At 40.8% G+C, this 21,079-nt stretch overlaps 1 protein-coding gene across 7 annotated transcripts in view; it reads left to right on the top strand.

Moving 5' to 3' along the window:
- LOC124805382 (transcription factor SPT20 homolog) overlaps positions 1-21,079 on the top strand; it is a 309,909-nt gene that overhangs the window by 123,616 nt on the left and 165,214 nt on the right. For all 7 annotated transcript variants that reach the window (XR_007017452.1, XM_047265939.1, XM_047265940.1 and 4 more), the window contains one exon: positions 9,082-9,278. Coding sequence is in view for 6 of the 7 variants with exons in the window: in XM_047265939.1 (XP_047121895.1) it covers positions 9,082-9,278 (197 nt within the window). In the remaining variant the exon portion in view is untranslated. The remainder of the gene's footprint in view (positions 1-9,081; positions 9,279-21,079) is intronic.

Genomic DNA, 21,079 nt, shown 5'->3' with positions numbered 1-21,079 from the left:
TGCGGGCAACTCCAATTGAACTTTCCGTAATCCTTCCCGAAGTTGTTCCAAAGGTAACAGTGCTGGGGTTAGGTGTCGGCGCATTGCGTGCAACAAAGCCTCCTGTAGTTCCGTGGCTTCTATTCGTGCTTCCGTAATACTATCAGCAAGAAAACGGAGCAGCTTAGTGATTATCAGCTGTAAATCGATGTTATCCAACCGGTACTTGATTATATCCAAGTCGTGATTGGTTGTGTCGGCTGTGGCCTTAATGTGGGACATCAAGGTCACGGCCATAGCTCGCAATTGGCGCGTATTGTTAACTACATCTTTCTCCAAACTCTCTAATTGGGTTGTGCGAAGATCTAGCATTCCCTGGTTGCTATTCACATTATCATGTAGCTGCCGTAGCGTTTCATTAATACTTTTAATATCTTCTGCGTCAGCAGTTCCAAAAACAGTTTTTAGGATACAGCCATCTGTGTCTAACCAGCCTCTTTTCCTACGGACATGCGGGATTAACCCTGCAGTTTGCAGCAACTGAGCTTGTAAGCGTGCAAAAGCTGATCGTAGTAGCTGATATTCCCCCTGTGTGTCATTAAGCGTTGACTGATTAGCCACCATGGAATGAAGCTCATTAAATGTATCCTCTAATTTACAGATTTCGTCATCAACCGTCCAAATATTACAGTCCACCCTTAAGGTCCATTGATGTCCGGACATAATTACATCCACTTGTCATGAGAACAAAACACCACTTGATATAGGACGTACCTTCAAGGCCTCAGCTAAGTTGCAACAGCAAAACAGAATAACTATGGTGACAGGTAGTGCACACCTTCCCTCTTCAGCACAACCCATGACGCTGGACCTGCTGGTCTTACCAGAACGTCATGTCTCCTGAGAAACAAATGAAAACAACTCACATTAGCTCTTCCTTTTTACGCGTGGCCTAAGAGTATAATAGCATGTCTAATCGCTTCCACAATTAACTTGGTTCTCTTGTTTATCTACTCCTTTCTTATTCTTTTTCTTAGATTCATATTTCTCTCCACTAGAAGTTACTGCAGACAATGAAGGAAGTTCCTCAAAATTCCCCTTGAAAGGCCTAATTCAGCTCACATGCAAAATAGTAGGGCGAGTCGGAAGTTGTAATTTTACATTCGCCGGCGATATCATCTCGATCACCTGGAAAGGAACTTGATAACGGGATACAATTTTTTTTGTTTTGCCTTTTGGCACATATGGATTAGTCATCATCACCCATTGTCCTACATGATGTTTGGGTAAAGCCGCCTTTCTATTGTGAATTTTGTCCTGTCTGTCTAACGCTTTAGTGTTCATTTTTTTCACCTGCCACCAGATTGTTTTCAACTTTGTGGATAAATCCTTAACAGCCGAAATATCGGTTTCTGGTGGGGTCTTGAGCGATTCAACCGGAGATGGCATCTTCCGACTGAACAGTACTTCATACGGAGACAATCCTGTGCTTTCATGCACTTTTGAGTTATATGCCACGGTTACAAACGCCAATAGGATATCCCAGTTGTTGTGTTAGCTATTGTACGATGAACTCTCTCGGTCTGACCATTAGCCTGCAGGTGTAACACGCTCGTTCTCAATTTCTTTGCATGCAACAACTTGCATAACTGTTTCATCAAATCGGACATAAAGTTTGACCCTTGATCTGTAATTATAGTTTCAGGTGTTTCGAATTTCAATATCCATTGATGTACCAAGGTGTGAGCCACTGTTTCGGCTCGCTGGTCTGGAATAGCTGTCATACAGATAGCGCGAAAAATGATCTGTTACTGTTCAAACATAGTGATTACCCGCTGGTGTTTGCACAAACGGTCCCAAGACGTCTACGCCAAGTAATTGGAGAGGTCTATCTGCTTCCGGTAGTCGTTGCAACACAATTTTCTGATGACTCAATTCTGCCCGTTGAGCACGTTGAATGCAATTCTTTACATACTGATCGACATCTTACCTATGCATTGACCACCAATAACTCTGTGCTACCCTCCTTTCCGTTGCTCTTCGACCCGAATGAGCAGAAAACATTGAATCATGTGCTTGCCTTAAATTTTCGCTTCGCAATTTTTCTGGTACGACTATGCATGGACCATTCCTAGTTTTACGGTACAATATCCCGTCTTCAACGACGAACTGTCGCTGTGAGGTAAATCGTTGACAATCTGTGTCGGCGGTTTGTGCCTCCTCCCATTCATTCTCATTTATTCCTCTGCATTCCATGGCACATACTTTACGATTCAGACCATCCGTGTTTCCATGCGATTTACCTGGTCAATGAATCACTTCAAAAACTTACTCACTAAGACGCAAAGATCACTTAGTTAATCTGCTCATTGGTTCTTTAAGCTCTGTACAACCACTTAAGAGCTGCGTGGTCAGTAATCACCTTGAAACGTCGTCCATACAAATAACACTGGAAATAGGTTATTGCGAAAATTAGTGCCAATAACTCCGTCTCGGTTGTTGAGTAAGTTTTTTCTGCAATGTTCAGCTGTCTGGAAGCATATGTTATCGGGTGTTCCTGCCCATCTATTTCCCGAGATAATACAATACCCAAAGCAAAATTGCTAGTCACAAGATAATATAAACTGTTTACTAAAATCTGGAAAAACCAAAACCGGCCTGGATGTTAACAAATCTTTTTAACTTTTGAAAAGCCTCTTCGCATTCTGCTGACGAGTGAAATTTTGCTCCCTTCTTCAACAACTGCGTGAGGGGCCTTGCAATTTCTGCAAATTTTGGAATATACCTCCTGTAAAAATTGATGAGACCTAAATAAGACTGCAACTCTTTTACTTTTGTAGGTTTCAGAAAATTCGTTACTGCCTCTACAAGTTTTGGATCTGTGCGGATACCCTCCTGTCCTATAATATGACTGACTTCTTGCAACAAAAAATGACATTTTTCCATATGAAGAGGTAACCGCACTGCTTTCAGACGATCGAAAACTTCACGCAAACGGTGCACATGTTCTTGCATGTCATTTGAGAAAACAATTATGTCATCCAAATATACCATACACTGATTAGGTTTCAGCCCTCGTAACACACTATCTAGTAACCGTTGGAAGGTTGCCAGAGCATTTTTGAGTCCGAAAGGCATTCGCTGATACTGAAAATGACCTGTAGGTGTTGAAAAAGCTGTCTTTGGTCGGTCTTCCGGGGCGACCTCCAACTGGTGGTAACCGCTTTGAAGATCCAAGGTCGTGAAGTACCGACACTTATCCAAATTATCCAGAGTTTCAGTGACATTAGGCATTGGGTATGCATCCAATACAATTTTTTGATTCAGGAAACAATAATCACAACAAAAACGATATGCCTTGTCCCCATCAGGTGATTTTTTACCCACTATTACGACAGGAGCGGACCAGAGACTACTACTGGTTTCTATTATCCCATCCCTAAGCTGTTGATTAATAAATTCTTCCATGACAGGCTGTAAACTTTTTGGAACACGATATGGTTGTTTATACACCGGTGCTTCAGTCCAGTGGGGATGTAATGTTGAACTAACGGTGTGGCGGGCAGTGGACCATGAGAATTTAATAACTCTTTATATTCCGTCTTAAGGTTCTCCATGACTTCTCTGTCTTGCTCTTCTAAATGTGCTACTGTACCCCTCAGTGCGGACCAGCTGACAGACTCCTGGCATTGTGTAATCTGCTGCGAAATCCTTACCCAGTTCATCTTCCCCTACTGTCTCCAGATTCGCTATTACAGTACCCCGTGCTAACTGCACCTCTTCAAGGCCAAAATTATCAGCACTGACAGGCACAACCTTTTTTCATTCTATCTCCCGCACTTAGGACGCGCTATGGCGCATAAAACACTTCATTTTATCCAGCTGCTCATTCTCAGACACAGGTTCAACGACATACAACAAATTTACCGGCACGCTAGCTCTAACATCTGCCCAGATTATTTTCCCTGTACCTTTCAGTATAGTATCCCGCGAGTTAACCCTAAGGGATCTAGTACACAGTTTAGGTGGCCCACTAGACTTGTGGGCGGTTCCTTGCAACAGTAATGGTTTTTCAGGCGCAGAACCTAGGTGAAATTGTTTTCCGTCCAGTTCTACTGTACACTGTTCCAGGTTAACTTTTGCGTGATGCGCAACCAGGAAATCCAATCCGAGTATGACATCATAGCTGCTGCCAACAACTGGAAGAACTGCTACCTTCACCTGGAAGTTCCTCATTTCCACTCGGAGGTTTAACACCGCTGATCCGAGTGACTTCACCTGTCCCTCACCCACGCCACTTAACGCCCAGCGTGGTGGTTTTCATTCTACTTTACCGAGTACATTTCTACTCGCCATGGATACCTGGGACCCTGTACCCAATAAAAATTTGCATGGTCTGCCCCTCACCAGGCCGGTCAGAAAAAGTCTGCCACTGATTCTGCACTAGCATTAATCCTTACCCGGGGTGTTGGGTAGTGGACACACCACTCCGTGTCCCATTTAACTGCAGGGGGCGAGCCCACCTTGTGGTTACCTATCATGTTTCTGCTAGGACCCATTGCAATTACGCTCCCGATGACCCCATCGTCTGCATTTCCTGCACTGCGTCTCCTTGCAATCGCGTCTGATGTCTCCCATCCGACCACATCTGAAACATTTTATTTCTGCATTAAACACTGCTTTCCTGTCCCGCATCTTTGTTACTGCTTCAACTTCCTCTAACGTCACAGTGATTCTGACTGCCTCATTGAAAGTCTTAGGGAACTCCATCCTAATCTTGCGGAAGGTTTCGGGTTGTATTCTTCGCAAAAATGCACCTAGTGCCCTCTGCTCAGCTTCCTGCAGAATGGCTTCATTAACCCTATTGGAATCCATTAGCTCATAGGTATTAAATTATTTTTTGAATTCGATCTACAAAAGCTTCTATTGATTCCCCATTCCTATGATACATTCTATTCAATTGTTCCCGATAATATCTAGACGTATTTTTCCTCCGATACCTTTCCAACAACCCTTTTTTGAATACTTCAAATGTCTGAGCATCCCTTAATTCTTCATGGCATGTAACGTATGCTCTGCTCTGGCATCCCCAGTTACTTTCAACTTAGCCACATGCAAAAGTGTTTCTGCACTCCAATTTCCCAATTTAGCGGCTGTGCTAAGGTTCTAAAAAAAAAAATCATAACATCCCCCCCAGCTTTTCCCGAGAAAGGGGTGACCAAAGACGCAGCGTTAGTGTCAAGAATTACTGCATTAACAGGAAATCATTACTTGCTCGCTTCTTTAGACTGAGCAAGCTCTATCTCTAATTCCGACACTCGTTCAAGTAGCTGCTGAATAGCCACCTCGGCTGACACAGACTGCTCCTTCACTACCAGCTATCGAATCAAGACTACAGTAAGCCCAGAAAGAAGAACAGGAAGGGAAGACGGACTATGCTACAGTTCAGACAAACCACCAAACGAACAATTGGCACTTACTTGTCATGTTGCAGGAGTTGCTGATCCATTGTTGCCCCTCTCAGGTGCCACAAATCCTTATCGATTACCAGCCACAGTTTCCTCCAAATCCAGGAAGAAGACCACCACTGTCACCAATTGTAACAGGAGTGTGTGATGCGCAGGTTGTCCGACCGACGCCACTTGTAATAGGATGACCGGAGCAAGTGACGTGGTTGTGGTTGTAAGGCGTGGCTGGGTAGAAGAAGGTGGCAATTTTCCTCTTAATTGTTGGTTCTCCCAGTACATTTTCCAGTAGCTCAGCCCCCCGCTCATGTTGTGGTGGAGACGTGCTGATGCGCGCAGTCTGGGGAACGTGACACTGCGCTCGGTCAGCGGCTGCGCAGGTGGTAGGTGGTTATGAGCATGAGGCCCAGCCTAGCACGCCTCCTGCAGGCGCGGCGGCTTGTGATGACGCCGGGAGTCGCCGGTGCAGCAGCGGGCAACGCCCTCCGCTGGCCGATCCTCGGGGACAGCGTCACTGATGACGATGACGTAACAGCGACCGAATGCTCAGTCGGTCGAACTGAATGCCAATAGTGTAGACCGCTGCTGGATCCGCCGGTTATGTGGCGCCGTGTTTATTAGAAGGTTTTCGATGAGTTGGCCACACACGGACCGCGCCTGCGTAATTCTGCTAATGCTGCGTTCTGGCTTTTGATTGCTGCCGCGCACGTTCACACATACCAACGCTCGTTGCAAAATTGTGTCACCTGCATAACGCGCCAGCCAGCCTTCGTCCGCCGTCTGCCGTGAGGCTGGCGCATTGCACACTGAAACACACCAAATCACAACTTTGCATCATATTTCCTAAAAATAACCCCTTATCCTCTACAACACCTACATGGGTACAAGGCCAGAGCAATGTATATGTCTGAATGTGTGTATGTGTATTCTGTGCTAGTTATCTCTAGAGGAGAATATTCTCTGAAAACTTGGCAATGGGCCTGGATTAACCGTGAAACTATAATACTCACAGTGTGTGGAATACAGTATATATGTGCCGTTATGAGGAGTGCTCAAAATAATGTTGGCTCAGAATATGCCCTTTGTCAGTTTCCCAATAACTTACCAATTTAACATCTGCCTTGTATCCTTGCTGGCTTCTGCTCTTTTCACCCAAGGAACAAGATAGATAATTAAAGTGAGTGGTGTAGGGGTGCGTGACGTCCAGTGTCCTCTTCTACCCTTTGATGTTTCCTAACTACTCATCAAATATGTCGGCAAGTTATAAGGAACATTACGCAAATCAGTTCTGCATACCTCTTCTACATAGTCTGATTCCATGAACTTGGTGCAAATTGTTGCTTGTGTGCCTACTTTTGTCAGTTCTCTTGAAGTTACAATCTATGGTGGCCCATGATCAATACCTGCTACTTTTAATTGTACAAGTTTACAAAATTTTTTGTGTCTTGGTGATGATTCTAACAAGGCGATATCCATCTCTTCACCTTCAATGTATAATACAAAGTTTCCTAATATAAAATCTAGTTTATTTCAAATTCACACAGAAAACTGGTTCCATGCATGTATTCAGCCTGTAGGTACACAACAATCGGGAATGAATGTGTGACATTTCTTTTATCTGTCTCCATCTCTAACTGGATTTGTATTTTTACTTCTTTGCATCTGACACTCTAATAACCTTGCTGTCAGGTAATGAGAATACTGCTTTTTCAGCTTGTATCTTCTCAAATAATTCAGAAGAGATCAGAATTCAGAACCTGTGTCTACAGTTACTATAGCCAATACTCCATATATGATTAACAGTGTTCACTTTATCTATGTTATCTTTCCATAAGTCTGCTCTGTGTTAAGTACTTCTGCCATTAACTCTCCAGTGCTGTAATAGATGAGTGGTACATTGCATCATTAATCATATGCATCTGTACAGCAGCCAAGTCACTGGGGACTTTTCGTGCCTTGTTTTAATTTTCTTGTTCGATCTTCCTTGCTATTTTTTTCTAGGTTGTTTGTCTGATGCCACACATTTGTCTTCCCATTATCTTCTCCTTTGATCATGTGGTCATTGGTTCCTTATGTATTCTCTATGGCACCAGTTGTTCTGCTTGTTTTGCCAACGATGTCTGTTATAACTGTTCCCATTACTGTCATTGCTTTGGCAAAAATTGTGGTAATTATTTTGTATGGACACTGTATTGTTAGGCGCAGTACACTTTTCCATATGTATGCTGTGCACTTGCACTGCTTCATGCTGCCTCTTCGTGGTGTGAACCATCTATCCTTTCCATGTTGTTGTTTATATGTATTGTGTGTATTTTACATTCTGCATCTCCCTCTGCATGTATGCACTGACAAATTTAAAATGCTAAGCACCTGTCCATCGTGGAGGTAGGTTTTGCTTAAATGATCAAATGAATGTAACTGGATTCATAATGTTTTTGTTGGGTACAGGTGCTTGAAACTTCCATCCTTGTAACATTAGGATTACCCATAAGTGAATTATTGACATAGCTTAGTGATATATTTGCATTGGCTACTACTTTCTGTCACAGTTACTACAATTTGGCGTTGAAAATAACAACATTGCCACATTTTGTATTTGTGGTGTTTGGTTGTTTTTATCACTTGCTCAGACTCTGTATGGGCAGCTCCCATTTCACTCGTAAATTTGCTCGTAGTTTGTTGTATACTTTATGTTGGAATTCACATTGTTCACCAGTTTTGTCCTTTGTCCTCACTGTATGTAAACCAATATTATTTTTCATTTTGATGGGTTCTGAAATGTTTGGACAGTCTGGGTTCATTAAGTTTACAAGAATAAGAAGGTTGTAATTTAACAATTTGAAATGGAAAAGTCTGACACACAGAAGTAGCACACTCCTTTTTTTGTTAATCTGTGTTGTAAGATATAATACAATTACTTTTAATGTCAATTGGATCAGAAGTAAGAAGCTTCTCTGAAATTTATTTCATTTCATGAGAATTTATTATCTTTGAAGTCAGTGTGTGACACAGCAGTTCAATCAAGCAATCTAATTGATATCAAAGTGAAGAAAAAGAGCTACTGTGTCAGGAACTGCACCACATAATACACAGCTGTACCTATTATTATATAATTGGCTATCGAATTTGATCAAATTCAGACGATCTTTGGGTCATAAAAGAAATATTCAACTTGCAGTATCTAATCATTCTTGAAACATTCTATTTAAATAAACATGTGTTATAACAAACATTTACTTTCTTATGGAATATAAGCATTATTGTACCTCAGTTAACACAATTCTTGACATTTATGAAAGCTACTGCTTACGTAGATTGTATTATGTCAGAATTGGAAAGAGTAAGATACTATTTCTTCCTCACTTCTTCCCAATTCATCCTTTTTTTAAAAAAGATAGAAAAGAAAAGAAAAAAGATCTACACACTACTGCGATCTGTCTCTATCCTCCACTCCAAATTTTGGCTCTAGTTAGAGTCATGTGGAAGAGATTGAAGGAGTTAATTTTGCTAGTGTTATTACTGCTTATTGTTCATGGTTATGACTTTTTACCAATCTAATATTGTTCTAGGTATTTGTATGTTGCTGCTGCTGTAATGTTGACAACAGACACAAATTGCCTTGTATTTTTTATTACAGGAGAAGGTTCTGGTTGGACTAGAACATGCCCCTCCAGCATTTGATTTACGCAACAGGCTTATTGGTCAGAATGGAACCAATTTGCTTTACATACGTAATGAAACAGGTGCCATGGTGACACTCAGAGGTAAAGGATCGGGTTTCATTGAACCAAACACTGGAACGGAATCAATGGAACCTCTTCATTTGTGTGTGGAGTGAGTATTTATTACATATGTCTTGTCAAATATTGGTAGGAAGAAATTATGTCGGTGCAGGAAAGTGTATTGGTGGTGAAAAAGTGTTTCCACTGTAGGGTCCGGGAGAAGGAGAGAAGGTCTTTAACAAGTTGTGCTTGATTGAATGTGGCAGTAGGGCAAAAGGTGAGGCTTTTGGAAAGGACTGATACTTCCGCGAGGCTAAGGCATTTGGAGGAAAATTTCACAACTGTGTTTTGGGTCTGCTTCAGTTCTGGTTTCTGTATTGTGGTGGGTGGCAGTTTTTAAGGGTGGGCTAAATGTAATAGGTCTGCAAGACTGGGCTTGTCAGCTATGAGGGGATTTGGGGGAAGTTTGGAGGTTGTTGTAGAGGTGCTGGATAGTAGTAATCCAAGGCGGGAGTAGAAAGTGAACAGGGTGGAGAGTTTTTTTGAGGTGGCATTGTGCATGTTGCTCTAGATCCAGGAGGGCAAGAGTTTGTGTGTGATATGGGATCCAGGAATTTGGGATTGAATAGCAGGAGAATTTTGCGGATGGAGAGGAGGTATTGCGAGGAGGTTTGGGCCTGATTGATGTGGTTTTGCAGGACTGTGTTGGTGAGGGTTAAGGATTGATAAATGACATAGAAATGTGTCCAGAAAAAATCACAAACATACCCAAACAAGTGGGAACAATCATGAAAAAGGTAAAATGGATGAAGTAAGGGGAAACGCAATTAAATCTGTGGGAGTAGGCCGACAGTGGAAGGCAGCAACTGAAATTGCCGTGAAGACACAATGAGATAAAAGAAAAATAAATAAAAAGATTGTAATGTGGGTTCCAGGTCTGTGGGTGGATAAGTGTGAGGTAGGTGGATAACAGATGTGCCTAGATAAGGTGAAGCTAGTACATGCGAACTGGGATAGAGAAGAGGAGGAGTGGGGGCTGGGGAGGTGTTGGTAGGATGAGATAAAAGTTTGTGTGGCACAAGGAGGAGCAGGAAGTAACACATTAAAATACGAGAGTGAAGTAGGAAGAGTGATCAGTTTGAAGGTATAGGATTAATGATATCGGTGGGAGTAATGTGGGACGTAAGATACTGCACCAACAATCAGTGCAGTCTTGTGGTTGTCTGTTGTGTGTGGCCAAGATGGTTGATATGGTGTGGCTCGTAAGTAGAGCGTGCAGTGCGGTTTGTAAAACAATGAGAGAAACACAGGAAAGATCACAAAGAAGGACAGACACTATACATAGTAATGTCAATACAGAAAAGTATCCTTATCTCTAGCCATAACCAAGTTCCACATAGTGTCCCTGCATTGTTGCTTGGCACATGGAATCTCCTCGAATGGGCTTTCATCAAATTACCCAGCTCCAGCTGCCACCATTCTTTTCACAATGACCTCTACATCTACATCTACATAAATTCTCCGCAATCCACCATACGGTGCATGGCGGAGGGTACCTAGTACCACAACTACCATCTTCTCTCCCTGTTCCACTCCCAAACAGAATGAGAGAAAAATGACTGCCTATATACCTCTGTACGAGCCCTAATCTCTCTTATCTTATCTTTGTGGTCTTTCCGCGAAATATAAGTTGGCGGCAGTAAAAGTGTACTGCAGTCAGCCTCAAATGCTGGTTCTCTAAATTTCCTCAGTAGCGATTCATGAAAAGAACACCTCCTTTCCTCTAGAGACTCCCACCCGAGTTCCTGAAGCATTTCCGTAACACTCGCGTGATGATCAAACCTACCAGTAACAAATCTAGCAGCCCGCCTCTGAATTGCTTCTATGTCCTCCCTCAATCCGACCTGATAGGGATCCCAAACGCTCGAGCAGTACTCAAGAATAGGTTGTATTAGTGCTTTATAAGCGATCTCCTTTACAGATGAACCACATCTTCCCAAAATTCTACCAATGAATCGAATATGGCTATCCGCCTTCTCCACAACTGCCATTACATGCTTGTCCCACTTCATATCGCTCTGCAATGTTACACCCAAATATTTAATCGATCTGACTGTGTCAAGTGCTACCCTACTAATGGAGTACCTCCTTTACATCCGCAAAATTCTTCTTCTATTCAGTCTCAAATTCCTTGATCTCACATCACACGTTGAAACTCTTGCCCTCCTGGACCTAGAGCAACATGCACAATGCCGCCTCAAAAAACTCTCCACCCTGTTTACTTTATACTCCCGCCTTGGATTACAACTACCCACATCCAAACTACCCCCACATCCCTCATAGCTGACAAACCCTGTCTTGCAGACCTATTACATTTAGCCCACCCTTAAAAACTCCCACCCACCATCATACATAATCCAGAATCTAAACAGACCCAAAACACAGTTTTGAACCTTTCCTCCAAAAGCCTTAGCCCCGGAGAAGTATGTATTCTTTCCAAAGGCCGCACCTTTTGCCCCACTCCCAAATTCAATCATGCATGGCTTGTTAAAGACCTTCTCTCCTTCGCTTGATCCCTACAGTGGAAACGCTTTTTCATCACCAACCCACCAATCAGAGTCAACCAAAGACCATTGAACTCTTCCATCCAATCATGATCCAATCCACTGCCCCCATATCACTGCCTGTTAAAAAGGTGGCCTTAGCAGCCAGAGATTGTGGTCGTGTGCATGTGAGCTGCGTTTGTGGGGGGGGGGTTGTTGTCTATTTCAGATGAAGGCCTTGTTGGCCTAAAGATCACTTTCTGACAGTCTTGCCTTCCTGCGACTCAGTGTCTGCACTGTGTGGTGAATAGCAACTATCCTTTCCATAATATTTTTACATCCATCTTGTATTTTCCTCACCCACCCAGCCCCTTCCCTGCTCCCATTCCAGCACTACACAGCCATCATTCCACCACCACACCGAATCTTTTTTTATTTATTTTATGTTTTATTTATTTCTATTTCTCTCCTTTTGCGCTACTTCCCCCCCCCCCCCCCCCCCCCCCCCCGCCCCCCACCTCTCCCCTGCCTGCAGCACTTCACTGTCCATCATCCCCACCATACTATCCCTACCCCTTGCTGCCCCAGCCTCCTACTTTCCCCCACCCAGTTGCCACTCCCATTATGCAGTGGTGCTGCTGCTCATAATGTGGTTTCAGATGCCTGAGACTGCAGTCATGTGTGTGAGTTGCATTTGCGTGAGTGTGTGGATGCGTATGTGTGTCTGTTGTTGACAAAGGCCATTGCCCGAAAGCTTTAAGTGTTGTGCCTGCAACTCAGCATCTCCACTGTATAGTGAGTAGCATCTTTCCTTGTCATAATATTGTTGGATTTTCCATTGTTTGATGTACCAGCATTCTGCAAATGGAATGTTTCCTACCAGACATGTTCCACTTTATTAATGAAGTATTAGCAGTTGTGATTGGTGTTTATAGTTCCTTTTTACACATTGTAAAAGCATTTTGTATTTATTATTGCTACCAGAAGAAGCTGCATTCATCAAAAGCTTGATTTCAGTCCCTCTTTTCACTTTTTTCTACTTAAGAAGAAATGAAGCGTAATAAAACTTAACTCATCTAGTGCTAACTTCCCCAATTTTGCAATATGCATAAGACTGAAAAAGCAATAATTGTTAAATTAATTATTTATGTCTATGGAACGTAAACTAATGTGACTAAAAATCTTAAAGTATATAAATGAGTGTAATCACTTGGACTTTGAATCATGTGATTCAAAAGGAATTGTGGTGATAAATACACAGTTTGTGCACAGTTATGTATATGTCGAGATGATACAAAATAATTATAAACTAAGGGAAGGGCATGTTGTTGTCACCAGTTGGGCATCAACCTTCACTTGTGTACCACTAGAACCACAGATCATTTGTTTGTGTTTGCGATTATGCTGTGAACAAGTGTCAGTACAGGCTCAGTGTTTTTGAGCAGCTTGTATTTCTGTTTTTAATAAGTTGGCTAGGGCACATCTGTGTCTAAAAGACAACAGTACTAATTTTTATATCATTATTTTTGTACCTATTGTTTTCATTTGAATGTCACTAGTAGGGTGAACAGGGTCTATGCATGTTGTGTGTGTGGACACAGGAGAAGCTGGCCGCAGTTCACAAACTCCAGAAGACATGTTGCTCACTGTCAGTCGTCAGCTGGCTGCTACTTTGAGATGTAGCGCCAGAGGAGAAACAGGCGTGTCGTGTGGGACACCTGAGGTGTCACTTGCTGACAAAGCACTTTATAGTGTAATATTCTATATTGGTTTTATGTTTTTTAATACTAAGCAAGATGAGAGGTTAGCATTAATTATTTTCTTTATGTAGGTGAGACTGTCAGAAGCAGAGTATCTTATAGGAGGCCAAAATAAAAGTTTGTTTTCAATTTAAATGAGCGTCAGGCTCCCTACAAGATTATCATAACTGGTTTTCATCTAAATACAGTCAAGGCCAAAGTTCACAGATCTACGACAAATGGTGTCTCTGAAAGTATTTGATGAATTCTATCCTTAGTGGATGCTGTCGGACTCCATGACTGTTCCTTTATAGGGTGTAGAAAAATATACGCTACCAGTCACAATAAAAGGTTATTTATTTGTCACGCGACCGATTTCGGGCTTGCGCCCATCCTCAGGTGTTTATACATTCATGTTCATGTTTATACTGTAGGAGATTACTGTATAAATACAAAAAAATTATTTGCTGGTGGCTACACAGATACACGTGGGACAATTGTAAGTGTTAAGGCAGCATTTGATGAAAATATATCTGTACTTACATAAAGATGAAGCACCATTATTACAGTTATGCTGTGGCGATAGTTTTGCCACTTAGTTACTCATTTATTTTCATTGTCACGTCCATATTTCAGTTTTACCAAGTATAGCTTCATATTTCACTATAGTGAAAGTGTCAAAACTATCACCACAGCATAACTGTAATAATGGTGCTTCAGTTTTATGTAGGTGCACATATATTTTCGTCAAATGCCGCCTTACCACTTATAATTGTCCCACTTGTATCTGTGTAGTCACCAGCAAATTATTTTTTTGTATGTATACAGTGATCTCCAACAGTATAAACATGTACATGAATGTATAAACACCTGAGGATGGGCACAAGCCTGAAACCGGTCATGTGACAAATAAATAACCTTCTATTGTGACAAGTAGTGGATATTTTTCTACACTCTAGAAAGTATTTGAACTCTCACAAAATTAACTCATGGAACTATTCAGATTTAAATTAAATGATGTTTTAAAATTATTTTATCACTTCTGCTCTTGTGGAAAGCTGTAAGAAAAGTTAATATGAAGTCCGCCGCGTAATGACAGCCAATTGTTGCCAGTCAGCAATCACTGCTTTTGTCTTCTTGATAGCTAAAAAATACTAATTATTCTCTCTTTTCAATTAAAACATTGTGATTAATGACTGGCATGTTCTTGAAATAATACAATGAACTCCTTTTTACACATATATTTCCATCAATAACCTGATACACACCTTTTTTATCATCTAGTCGAAATAACAAAAGGAACATCTGCTAGCGTTCAGTGCTACACACAATCTCTATCCAACAATAGTAACATGAGAATCAGAAACAGCGGAAGAGCGAGTAATAACTTATCTTTTCCATCTTCTATAGTTGTACAGAGATATAAATGTTTTACTTCACCCTCTTCTTTACTGCGATATTGTTTATCATCATTATTGTCTTTCCCTACCATAGTATTGACGATATATTTTTGTAAATAATTTTATATTTTTTTCACAATTGACTTTCAGTCTGATTTGTTTGGTCTTAATCAATATTTTTATACACACTTCACATGCATTATTCTTAAACATCGCAAAAGGGACACTCCATCACCACAAAATGTGTGGCAGGTTGCATCACATTTGGATTGCTCAAGGTGGAGAGCCAGTGTGAGGAATGGCTGTCTAGCCTCATCCAGTCACCCTGAGAATGGACATGTGGAAATTTCTTCACAAGCTGGCACACAAGGGGAGGAAGGTTCACTAGTTATTGGGATCGACAGGTGGCAATTTCTTCAGTGGTGTCCAAGCTGGCACACAGGGAGAGAGAGGTTCACTAGATATTGGGATCTCCTATGTTAGGTGCATTATGAAGCCCCCTTAGGGAAATAGTGTCCAGGGCTCGAAAGAACTCCCATGTGTGCTCTATGTGTCTGCCAAGGGCCTTATTTGAGACGTGGAGGAGGCCTTGCTTGTAGCTATTGAGGATGCAGGGTGCAGTCATCAAATTGTGGCTCCTGTAGCCATGACACCTACTGCATAGGATTGTAGGCCATCCTCAATTCATACCAGCAGCTGGTGGAAGTGAAGACTGCTGGCCTCACTTGCAGGTGCAAGCAGACCATACAATTTGCAGTATCTTACGCAGAATTGGTGTTGGTCATTTGGTTTGGTGCTGAGTGAAAGCTTTCAACCAGAGGCTCCATTAATTCTGTTTCGGTATTGGCTGCAGATTTGTTTACCTGTGTTACAGGGTAGAGAATTGTAGCACTCCCCTTGATAGGTCAGAAGTACACACACACAGGAAAAAGCAGCTACCCAGGTAGCATAATGCGTGTGGAGTGCACATGGGGGGTTCTTAAGGCTAGTCAACAGCTTTGAGATCCTCTGATGAATGTTCGCCAATCAATCAATAAGCAGAGAATGAAATCAGATCGTATACAAGGTACACACACTCAGAATGTCAAATTGTAACCGTAAATTGCTGAACTATTCTTAAAGTGTCGTTTAGATGGGCCATATTTTATGCAAATTTTTTTGCTGCTATAGTATTTCCATCAACACTGCTGCAATGTGTCCGCAGTAGATGGCAGTTTTGCAGTCTGGATGGACAGTATTTGCTGATGTTGCATGCTGTTGCCAAGTAGTTGCTGACATATTGCCGAAAGATTGTCGTATTGTCCTCAAAGAGTGGAGAATATTTTGTATTGCAGAGCAGTGTCTTTCTCTGTCCTTGCCTGTAAATGTTTCCCTCTTGCTTTCATCTTTGTTTCTCACACCTTGTACCAGCTGTGCTGCAGTCGCATCACATGTTTGAGCGGAAACAATATTATTTCGCTTTAGCTTTAAAGTTTGCATGTACATGTAGTGCTTTGTTTGGTTGTGTATAACAGTGGAGAAGTGGACAAACAAGAAAACTATAATGTTAGTAAATGTGATTCGTCCATGACCGAAGCTATGGGACATCAAAAGTAATGTCTACAAAGATCATAAAGCGAAAAAGGGTAATTGGCAATCTGTTCACAATACAATCACTGTTGATGAAGCATACAAAAAATTGTAAAGCCTTTGAACATATGTTGCAAACAAGGCAAAAAAGTTGCATAAGAAGAATGGAAGTGCAGGCGACTCTACAGCCACGTGGATTACATTTGATGCTATTAGTTTCATATTATCTCGAGATTTGCCTGAAGCGGAATTGATAGCATAAACCCAAATTCAGAGGCAAGCAAAAACTTTATTACATGTCAACATAAATATGATTAATACATTTATATAGTATATGTCTCTCCATGCTACCCGATCCTGATTGTGTATTACATAATTCACAAGTTCTTCTCTTTCTTCTTTAGACTTTGTAGTTGCTTTCCTGAATACTTGTTGAAGACATTATATACTGATATTGTTGTTTCGCCAAGATCCTGGTATTACTTCACCCTGTATCATCATCTTTACTGTCAAAAATCCCTGTTTATGAATACAGCATCTGGCTTTGTGCATTAGGATGCAAAAAGTTGTGTAGATATGCACAAACCAAGGCAACTTTTGGTGTATTATCTGCTTGTAAGGCAGTAATATTACAAATCTGACACAATTAAGCCAAAAGTATTTTTAAGAATTCTTCTTGCTCTTTGTGTTGTATAATTACACACATATTTTGGTTTATGGACATTAACTATTGAAAATGGTTTCATAATGTTTTCCATTAATGAATACAAAAGGGACCGGGATTTTTCTGCCAGGAAGAGGCACAGTTTCAGTTAAATTTAGTGATTGGTCCAGTAACACTTCATCAAATTCAGTGTGTGTAAAAACTATGCCATCCAAAATCCTCCCTTGCCATTGAGTGTGTACATATGTAAACTGGTAATTGGCATTGACCACTCCAAACAACATTAAACTGAAACATGGTTTGTAGTTAGAATATTTACTACCACTATTAAGTTGGCACGCAGTAGCTATGTACTTTCCATTCATGGCACTTACACAGTTAAGAATACTCCATCTGTCTTTAAATTCTTGGACAGTTCTTTCCCAGTCTTCGGCAAATGATGACATCTAAAAATAATGAATAAATACAAAAGCAGGATGTGTACTACATATGTATGATCCAAAGAAAAATTGTTTTTCTGATATTGCCTAATCTACTGCAATCTGTTTTACTCCTAACAATTACTAATATAACAACAAAAATAATCTATTACTGACAGTCAATTACTAGACCTCTCCAGTCCTTTTCTGTCACGCATCTTCTTTCCCCTTCAACCCTTCTGTCTGAAGGAGGAGCCACTTGCTCTGAAAGCTTGTCAGTTACAACCGTCTTTTATGTGTGTGTTCTGCCGCCGCTTGGTGAGTAGATTTTTATGTATCCAGTTTAACAATTACTAATGATTTATACGGTGTTTTCAGGCCCAGGTAGAGACTGACACTGAGTTCATGTCAAAGGAGGGGGGTAGTAGGGTATTGCATCTATAAACACAAGCAGTGCCTTGCAGAAGAGGCCACAGAAGGAACATGAAAATTCTCAGATGGATGAACAAAAGCAAGCAGTTCAAAAATAAGCTCAAATAGTGAATAACACCACACAAAAACATAGCAACTCATTTGCAGTTTTTGGTGAAAATGTTGCCAGCAAGCTACTTTGATATAATAACTTTGTTAGAGCTGAGGTTGAATTTAAAATAACTAACATGTTGTATGAAGCAGACCTTAATGTACTTCACAGTGAAAATGGTACATTTACTTCTGGTTACAGCCTGATTACACCAGAAACAGTTCTCATGACGAGGGCAGACAGGCATATGCAGACATTATTGCTGCTATTGTCATACTAGAAGACGATCTGTAGCAGTGATGAACACTATAGATTTCAGTTTTGTTGTGATCTTCATCTCGTGTGTATAGTGTGCTCATAAACAAAAATAAAATATAAATAAAAATTGTGTTCTTATTTCAAACTTACCTTAATGAAATCCTTGAAATCTTTCTGTCCTTCTGCCAAAGAATTGCATAATTCCGGTACCAGGATACTTAGTGAGGAGTAGTGCCCTTTAAAGAGGTACCTCAGACTTCTGGTTGCTAAAAACCAAACTGTGATTCCAAGTCGTTTTGTTGCTGGTGCACAGGCTCTCGTGTTTGTATTGGTTTTTGCAATTCTTGAAACAGCTGTTTGGATGAGATATTCAGAATTGTTTTTAGTCATTCTAGTGATATTCAGGAATACATACATATCCGGCATCAATTCGCAAGTTAGATGTTCTGAGTCTGAATCGTTCCACCTACTTAAAAGAGGACACATCCAAAAAGCCTGATTGCTCTTGTTCTTCTTTCTAATAACTTTATTACTTGTGGATTTTAAAAGCAGGAGAGCCACACTCTCTGGTATGTTGTCGTACACGTGGCTGCAACATGTGTCACTGGCCGCATTTTTTATGGACAACATTGTTGGAATATATTGTTTGTAAAAGGCAATTTTTATGGCCCATTTAAACATACCTTAACAAATGTAAGGTACTCTGTTGATTCGGATCCAAGAGCTGGATGAAACATGAAGTAGAAAGCTCCGAAACATTGAATGAGGCATGAAATTTATACCAAAGACAGGTTGATTGCAATAGAAGGGGGAGAGTGTTCATTGCAATCAGTGAAAATATTGTCTGTCAAGGTTGAAATTTTGTCTGACTGCAAAATTGTCTGTACATTGTAAGGTACCCCTTATTTGCAGATAAGACCACATTTTAATTTATTTCCAGTTTTGCTATTTCACATATGTGAAGTGAATGTATCAGTGCTGCATTATGTACAGAGTAAGGAGCAGGCGGTAGGCTCCCATGCTGGCTAACAGAGGTGGTTGGCTATCTGCACTTTCAGAGCCAGTGGTGTGAGGTCCCTTTGCAGTAATCACTCGTGATGTCAGCAGAGAGATTTGTAGGGAAAGTACCTTTATTCTGGCATGAATCAAGTTATTGTTGTTAATAAATGCTTGCTATCAGAAGTTGCCTTTTGCCACTTAGACATTAGGAGCCGCGTGTGGATCATAAATACCATCTTTCAGTAATTTTGTACTGTCAGGAATTCTTGATATTAATAAATAAACAAATAACTTTGGCATAACCGAATGTGTACTTTCTCCTACAAACTGTACTGATTGTATGCTCAAGTTACAGACTGTGCGCCATAGTCGGCAGTCATTGATAGGATGCCTTTTGATCTAGTCATGTGGTAGATCATGCCCTCGTACTGTTAATAATTAGCCGATAATCAGAGTGAACAAGTTCATTTTATGGTGTTTCTTAAATAAATGCTCCACAATAGCATCCTGTGTAAAGATTGTTTGCACAAAAGACTTCTTCTCACTTCATTATATAAAACATGGCCAGTAGTTTTACACTTTCAGATTCCAATGGCACTGCTATGGCTTTGCAAGAGGACATAAAATTAAAAGTGTGTCTTCACATAAGAGGTAGGAAGAATTCATACGCGGCGGCTCATTAAGTCTGATCAGGGATGGACTGGCTTAAATGTCACAAAACTCGGGTGGGGAAAATGTGACCAGTTATTTTGTACACCCCTTATATCACCATTTCACTAAGGACTCACTGGCTAAACGAAGACATTTCTGGAGCATTAGTACAAGTTGATGGTTCTTGCAACGTGAGTAACCAAGTGAACTAAAATTAATCACTGGATGTCCTTACTGGCCACCCAATTTCATTGCAACAGTTCTAGAATAATTGAAAGAAAGCTTACACTAAGTAGTACAGAAGTATCTCAATAGTGTAGTATCAGTCGGAGGAGACTTTTAACTGCTGAGTATAGATTGGCAAGCTATGGATTAATTGCAAGTGGTATGGACAGATAATCTTGTGAATTAGTACTGAACAAAGTTTTCTGAAAGCTGTCTGAGCAGGTGGTTTGTAAATCCACATGCAATGGAAATATTGAAGACCTTGTAGCTACAAACAGTCTTGACCTTGTTTCAGTATAGAGACGGGGGATTAGTGAACACAGTGTTATCATGGTTACAATGTCTACTAAATTTAATAAACCCATTAAGAAAGCTAGGAGAGTTTTTATGCTGGAAAGAGTGGATAAACAGTTGTTGGACCATTAATGGATATAATGTAATTCCAATGTGATGGACGTAGAGGAAAATTATGGGCAAAATTTAAACACACTTTAAATTGTGCTCTGGTGAAGTGGATCAAGGATGGAAAATATCTATTATGATTTAATGAAAAAATTCATAAAATGCTGTGAAAGCAGAGATAGTTGCACTTTCAGTTCAAAAATGAATTCAGGAAGTCAGCAGGCAAACCATGCTAGAAATTCGTGAGCCTATAAAAAGATTGAAGTGAAGTGCGAAGCATACAGCAGTTTCCACAGTCATATCTTATTAAAAGATGGTTCTGATAACCTAGAGAAAATTCTGATCCTATGTAAAATCGCTAAGTGGGATGAAAGCTTCTATCCAGTTATACATCAACCAGTTGACATCAACCAGTTGACTTGGCAATAGGAGACAGCAAAAGGAAAGCTGAAGTTTTAAATTTTGCATTCAAAACAAGTATTCCCTCAGGAGGGTGGTAAAGTCATACCATTGTTTGACAG

Source organism: Schistocerca piceifrons, chromosome 7 (assembly GCF_021461385.2).
Source record: "Schistocerca piceifrons isolate TAMUIC-IGC-003096 chromosome 7, iqSchPice1.1, whole genome shotgun sequence".
NCBI classification, from domain to species: Eukaryota; Metazoa; Arthropoda; class Insecta; order Orthoptera; family Acrididae; genus Schistocerca; species Schistocerca piceifrons.
The sequence above is the reverse complement of the archived record's forward strand: the minus strand, read 5'-3'. Positions and strand labels throughout refer to the sequence as shown.